The sequence below is a fragment of the Vairimorpha ceranae genome (assembly GCF_000988165.1).
Source record: "Vairimorpha ceranae strain PA08 1199 chromosome Unknown NODE_137, whole genome shotgun sequence".
NCBI lineage: Eukaryota > Fungi > Microsporidia > Nosematidae > Vairimorpha > Vairimorpha ceranae.
The window spans coordinates 1-7,497 of NW_020169432.1; the positions used below are offsets into that span (position 1 = coordinate 1).

Here is a 7,497-nt window from a genome sequence, read left to right on the forward strand (position 1 = left end):
GTGTCGTCAATATCAAAAATGATACACTTATCTTCTTTATCATATATAGATGTATTTATGCTTTTTATATTATCTGTGGTTTTTACTATTTTCATAAAGGGTAAATTGAATATTTTAAATTAAATTTAAAAAATCAATTATGTGACCGATAGAGGTAGTAACCAATCACACATTAAATAAATATTATTGTTCAAATTATTAATATTAAATATTTACAACCTAAATAAAGTAACTTTTAAATCTGACATATTAAGCAAGGTTAGACAATTTAACTAGTTTTAAATGCAATCTTTTAGCTACTTTATAAATTTATATTTGCAATATTTATTTTGATTTAAAAGCGTTTTATAATGCATTTTTACCTACATCCAAAATTAATCATTTAAAATAAAAAGGCTTAAAAGTGAACATTACATTCATGAAGAATATTGTCAACAATCTAAGCAAAAATTGTAGTATAAAATATTTAATTAAGCTAATAGCTATTTTTTGTAATATTTTGTTACATTATTAAAAAAGTTACATTCTATTGTTTGACATGTATTGAACATTTTATTAGTGTACAAAGACCAAACCACTGTTTTAAAAATGCATTTTTTTGTACAAAAAAATTTAAATGGTTATCTTTTAAAACAAAAAGGCCTTAAATATCGTACTAATTTTTTTATTTATTTGACAACAATATAGCTTTTTAAAAACTTAACTATTCAAAACAGCCAAAATTTAATTTAATGAATATTATTGAAGCTATATTTTTATTATGTCATTATATAAGCTTAGATTTTTTTTTAAAATTTTTTTATTTTAGACCCATGCTATTTACGCTACATACATGTAAAATGATTTTTTAGTACATCATATAAGAATAAACTATTAAGCAAGCTTGTAGAGAATTTATCTAGATTGAATATTTGTAGTTGCTAAGGATTTAAAATCGACCTAAAGAAATTAATTAGAGAGTCAAGTAATTCTTAAGTACTCTGATCATGAGACTGTGTATGTCTGATAAATAAAATTTAAACAAACAATTGTTTCGGTACATCAAATTTTTTAAGTATGCTTCCATAACTTTTTATTCTTAGACAATTTTTGTTTCTGTTTTTAAATTGTAAATTTTAAGTTTACACTTGAAATTAAGAATTTATAATACCCTAATGTTAGTATTAAAAGAAAGTTTAGCCACATTTTTTGCAAAAAATAAAAAGAAAATTACTAGCCAAAAAATAACTATTTGTTTAGGAAATGAAGGGTGCGATTTAGATTCATTTATAAGCTCCCTTATCGTATCTTATACTGAAGACCATATATTTGTCGTAAATATGAGAAAAGACGTTTTTATTAGTAAGGGAGATCTAATGTTTGTTTGCGACAAATTTGGTATTTGTGTAAATGATCTTATTTTTTTAGAAAAGCCTCAAGGAATATTTTCAAGTGAAGCTAAAAAAATAGGTACTTATTTTTTAGTTGACAATGAAAAGTATTTTATCAACGACAAAGAAGTAACAATAATCATAACAGATCATAACGAACCTATTGAAGAATTGAGGGATTGTGAACTTGAGATGATTATAGATCATCATATAATTACAAATAATATATCTAGCGCTAAACGGATTTATATTGATATCGATGTAGGTTCAGCAACTACTTTGGTATCTAAATACTTGGCACACGATTTGTCAAAAAAATTACACTGTTTTGTTAAGAAAATTAAAAAAAATCGATCGATATTGTGCGCACAAATAGCAAGTCTATTAATTATTCCAATTTTACTTGACACAAATTTTTTAAAAAAACGTGTTGGCGCATTTGACATTCTTGAATACAGAAAATTAAAGAAAATTAGTTGTTTAAAAAAGAAAGAACTAAAGCAAACTTACAAAAGCATTAAAAAAGCACGTTATAATGATCATTTATTTGATACAAGTATTATTCTGCAAAAGGATTTAAAAACATACAATTCTGCTGACTATATTTTTGGAATGTCTGTAATAAAATATAAATTTGAGGATTGGATAGACAGGGAAACTAAAGACATCACTGGTCTTGAAAAGGACAAGGAAGGGATAGCATTGTTATGCAAATTACAGGCTTTTAAAGAAAAAATGGGGCTTGATTTTTATTTTGTATCGACTAAAATTAAAGGAGTACGAACAATAATTATATTAGATTTTCCTTTTCTTAAAAATCTTATGAACGAAATGAAAATGCACAAAATAGAATATAAAGGATTAATCTATTTTAAAATAGATATAAAATTGACTAGGAAAATTTTTATACCTAAAATTATTGATATGTTGTTGAAAAATTGTAAAAATTGTCAATAAAAATTTTTGTTTTAATTTAACTGTATTTTGAATATAACTGTTAATTAACGCCTTTTAACAAGTGCAGTAAATTATAAAATAAGTTTAAATGTTATGTGTTAAAATTTTTGGGTTTTAAATTCAATTTGTTAATATTTTATTTAAAAGTTTTTATTGGTAAAAAATAATTTAAGTTTTTAAAAATTTTAAATTTATGAGAAGTATTAATGAAGCAGTAATTAAAAATAATAATGTTTTTATAAAAATGGATTATAACGTAGGAATTGACAAAGGTAGGGTATTAAATGATTATAAAATCAAAGCATCATTCTCGACAATTAAAGATGTTTATTACAAAAATCCTGCAAGAATAATAATTGGTAGTCACCTAGGGCGTCCAAAGGGGCATTTCGATAAATCATTAAGTTGTCTCCCTATATTTGATGTACTACAAAAAATGATCAAAGAAGAATTAAAAGAAAATTTGTATTTTTGCAAAATTGAAGATTATAAAGGAGAAAAATTTGTGCTTTTGGAAAATTTAAGGTTTTATCCTGAGGAACAAAAAAATTTACACACTAATACAATTCTAAGCGATTTTTTTAAAAAGTATGTTGATATTTTGATAGTTGACGCTTTTGGTGTTTTACATCGAGAAGAATATTCTACCTGTTTAACGGGCAAAACACCATTTGCAGGCAATCTAGTTCGTAATGAATATATTATTGGAAAAGAACTTTTAAATGATGGAGTTGAACTTATCATACTTGGTGGAAGTAAAATTAAAGATAAAGTTAGTATTTTAGAATCATTGGTTCCTAATTGTAAATCAATATTTGTTTTGGGTGCACTTGCATGTTCTTTTTTGAAATATCATTATAATGTTGAAGTCGGAAAATCTAAGGTTGAAGAAGATGTAGCTGAAATGATTGAAAGAATATATAAGCTAAGTAACGAACACACCGTTAACATTTATTTACCACAAGATTATAAAGTTTTGCAGAATGGAAAATATTTTTTAAGTGAAAAAATTCCAAAAGACGGAGAGGTTGTTGATATAGGCTTAAAAACTATAGAACAACTCGAAAAAGTTATAAACAAATATGAAAGTATATTTTGGAATGGGCCGCCCGGAATTTTTGAAAATTTTAATTCAAGTGCAGGAAGTGAGGCACTAGTAAAGATATTGGCCAAGAAATGTAAAGTTGTCGTGGGCGGGGGAGAAACTTCTGCTTGTGTTTGCAGATTTGGAAATGTAAATGATTTTTTCCATGTATCTACAGGAGGCGGAGCATTTTTAAAATTATTAGGAAATGAAAAGCTGCCTGGTATTGATTTGTTACTGAATAAATAATTATACTAAATTATTCTTTAATAAAAGTAGTTTATTTTGCAATTGTAGTCGCTATGGTAAAGACATAAAATGTATGATTTTTTTAATATTTGTAATATAATCCATAATTATCATTAAAGGTTTGACATATCCTAATGGAACTGTCCTATTCATAGGAATAACACTACTATACTTTTACTAAATGCTCTTTGCCATATTCAACAAGTATGATCTCGTTTTTAAGAGATAATTCAAAAATGCTTTCGTTTGAATTAAAAAGTTTTATTATTTTTATAATTTATATTTTTTCAAATTCTTTTTTCCATTACTTTCTTTTCAAAATTTTTTTAATAATAAATTTATAAAAATTTAAAAATATTAAAATATATCGAATAAAAGAATTATTATTACAAAGATCATGACTCGCTTGGTAAGTATTTATACTATGACTAAATGCCTAATTTATAATTAGTTTCACCATATAATAACTAGTTTCTACTCATACTGTTGACTATATTTGTTTGGTGGAGCAGCAGGATATATTCCATTTGCTAAATAATTACCAAAAAACAATAAGGAAGGATAAATTATTTGTGTAATATGAATACAATTGAAGTTTCTTTTGGTAAAATGGCAGGTCATTACAATGACATCTTTGGATAATATTAAAAAATTCTTGAATAAAAACAATCTAATTAAATGTTATTTTGCAAACATTGTTAAAAATATTGTTAGAATTAATTTAAATAAGTTTACAAATAAAGAGAATCTCAATAATGCATGGAAAGAAAAGAGGCAATTATGATTTTGTAGGAACCGAAAAAACTTTCTGGTGAACAATTACCATTCTATAATATTTCTAATACAGTGCGCGTCAAAACGTTAATACCGGCAAAAAAATTTATTTTTGTCAATACAATAAATGTATAATAAGGATTATGAGAGTATAAATCAAGCTTAAATAAAAATTTACATAAATGATTTTTTTAATAAACCCAATTATAGGTCAACTATAAATTTTTGATTTTTTTTCCACAATAAATCGCGTCAAAATGTTAAGGCCGATGCCAAGGTTAAGTATAAAATTAAAGTTAAACAAGCTAAATCTTTTATTTTTAAGAGATTTTAGTGCGTTTACTTTATAATTGATTCTATTTTACTATAATGGATGTAGAAAAATTAATTTAGCTTTAAATTTAACGTAAAAAATTTTATAAAAAAAACTATAAATATAAACATAAGCTAAAATAAATGAAATTTGTTGATCTTTTTTCAGTACGATAAATTGTAATATTAATGTCTGTAAAACATATATATTGATGATGTTTTTAGGTTTTTTTAAAAAAGATAATTTTAGACCTTATAAAAAAGAAAATTTTTAAGTTGCTATTTAAGAGAATTAATAGATATTTATTACATATCAGATAAAAGCTATAGTTAAATTAGTACTTTATTTGGAAGTTTAAGACTGTAAAAAGAAGTTACATCACATCTAAAGATTAATCTGAGCTTACTATAAAAACAGAATAGAAACGGAGATTCTCTTTAAAATTTATAACAAAAATTTAGAAAATGGCAACAAACAAAGTTATTTCTGTAACCAAAATTAAATTTGATATAAATTTAATTTTTTCTAAATTTACAATATTTCGGGTAATAAAAAATAAAAAAATTATAATCTTAAGAAAATAAAACAAAGGCAGCCATTAACAGAATTTCATAAATAAATTTTTTTGCTCTAAACAAGGATCTTTGACAGATAAATAGCATAGATTAATTTTTTAAGACGAAAAAAAAATTTTTAGATGGGCCTGATAGCTTTTTATACTATTAGCATCATTTAGGTGTAAGGAACACTCTTACAACAAAAGAGTTTGGGGCGGTAGATGAAGTATGGTTATGTGATATTTAACAACATAATTTTTCAAAAATGAATTTTCTAAAATTTTATTTTTTACAACTAAAAAATTTTAAAAGCAGGATACATAAAAATGAAGAATCACCAAGGCCAAGGAGCGTACAATAAAGCATTAATAAAGATAGATAAAAGAATTAATAACAAGTTGGTTATAACAAAAATAATTTTTTTAGGTAGTTCTGAGGCAACACTTTCGTCTGAGCCGCCTCACCTGAGATTACCACAGTTATGCACCCGCTTTTGGTCTAATTACCAATTAATAATTCAAATAATAAGTAATAAAATAAATAATTAATCATAATGTAAAATGCTTGAAACACCTTTAAAAGCTTTTATCGAAAAGAAAATAATTTGGATATAAATTTTAATAATAATACCTACATTATTCAACAAGACAATGTCTCTGTTCTCGTTCAACAGCACCATGGTTTGAAGAAAATAATACAAAATGCATAGATTGGCTTTCCTTGAATTTGGATTTAAATTCTGTTAAAAATTTCTGGCCAAAAATGATAAAAATAATACATTGAAACGGTAAGAAGTACAATAATGTTTAAGAACTGCATTCTGCAATGCTATAAGCATGGGCAAGTGTTATTTTAGAGAATTTGTTACAGTATATTAATGAAATGCAAAAAACGTATGAATTAATGTTATGAAGAAAAAGGTAATGTGATTAATAAATATTTTTTTTTATATTTTTTTAAGTATAGGATTGTTTTTTTAAAAAAAAATTATAAAAACATCTTCAATGTATACGTTTTACAACCATTAATATTACAATATATCGTACTAAAAAATTAATATACGCAGATTCCATCAATTTTAACATATGTTTCGATTTATAATTTTGAGTATATTATTTTTACCTGTAATTTAAAGCTAAACTAATTTTTCTAAATCTTTTATAGTAATATAACATCTAAATGTAATGGTAAAAAATTAAAGTTTCTCAAAAAAAAAAGTATTTTATTTATTTTTATTTAATTTAATACTTAATTTTGCCACCGGTCTTAACGTTCTGGTGCCATTTTTGTTGAAAAAGATCAAAAACCCTTAATTGACCTATAACTAGGTTTATTATAAAAATTCATAAATACAGTTATATAACTTTTTATTTAAGTTTGTTTATACTCTCAAATGCTTATTATACGTTTATTGTATTAAAAACAGATTTTTTTGCTGGTCATAACATTTTGACGCACACTGTAGTTATATTATTGATGCTCTACTTTCGTTATTGAACATCGAAAATATGAAAAAACAAATGTAAATAGATTAAATTAAAAATAGTAAAGAAAATAATTAAAAAATATATTTGGGGCAGGTTTATTACTCCAGTGCTTTTTTTATGAAATATTTATTAGTGGCATAGCCAATTTCAAAAAAAGCTTTTGTAAAAATTTTTTATAAATTCTTGTTTTTAAAAATTATTTTAATTTACTTTATTTTTGTAAAAATCGAAAATTTTTAAAAAATTGATGCTATTAAAATTTTTAAAAAATAAATCGAATATTTATAATTTATTTTAAAACGTTTGCTAAAAATGTAAAATTTAGTAATTTAATAAATATTTACTGATAAGTCATATGATAAATTACACCATAACACACAGATCGTTTTAATGAACTACAAAGGTTAATTTTATGTATTTTAAAGAAGTTGTTTATAAATTTTTATCATTTTAGTGATAGAAGTTTTAGAAAATATTAAAAAAATATATAAATTTTAAAATATATCCCATAAGATGTTCAAATTCTTCTACTTTTTTACAAGCATATATACCTCTACAAATAATGGATCGATTAGTACAACAGAATTTGTCGTAAGTAATGTAAATGATTTTTATAGCACGAAAAATAAAAATCAATGTACTCAAATTTCTAATGGTAACAATAACACAAAGCAATTTTTGGAAAAAGAAGATTTTGAGCTAGAAA

At 23.7% G+C, this 7,497-nt stretch overlaps 3 protein-coding genes across 3 annotated transcripts; all 3 read left to right on the top strand.

The window, feature by feature from the left end:
• Positions 1-1,154: 1,154 nt before the first annotated feature.
• Positions 1,155-2,327, top strand: AAJ76_1370001155 (inorganic pyrophosphatase exopolyphosphatase-like protein; the record flags this gene model as incomplete). Its single annotated transcript, XM_024473996.1, has 1 exon — positions 1,155-2,327. One exon carries the CDS (start codon positions 1,155-1,157, stop codon positions 2,325-2,327), a length of 1,173 nt encoding a protein of 390 aa, XP_024329762.1.
• Positions 2,328-2,520: 193 nt separating this feature from the next.
• Positions 2,521-3,660, top strand: AAJ76_1370002521 (phosphoglycerate kinase; the record flags this gene model as incomplete). Its single annotated transcript, XM_024473997.1, has 1 exon — positions 2,521-3,660. One exon carries the CDS (start codon positions 2,521-2,523, stop codon positions 3,658-3,660), a length of 1,140 nt encoding a protein of 379 aa, XP_024329763.1.
• Positions 3,661-7,304: 3,644 nt separating this feature from the next.
• AAJ76_1370007305 (hypothetical protein) lies at positions 7,305-7,497 on the top strand (the record flags this gene model as incomplete). Its single annotated transcript, XM_024473998.1, has 1 exon — positions 7,305-7,497. A coding segment is annotated over one exon (193 nt), but the record flags the coding sequence as incomplete, so codon positions are not given.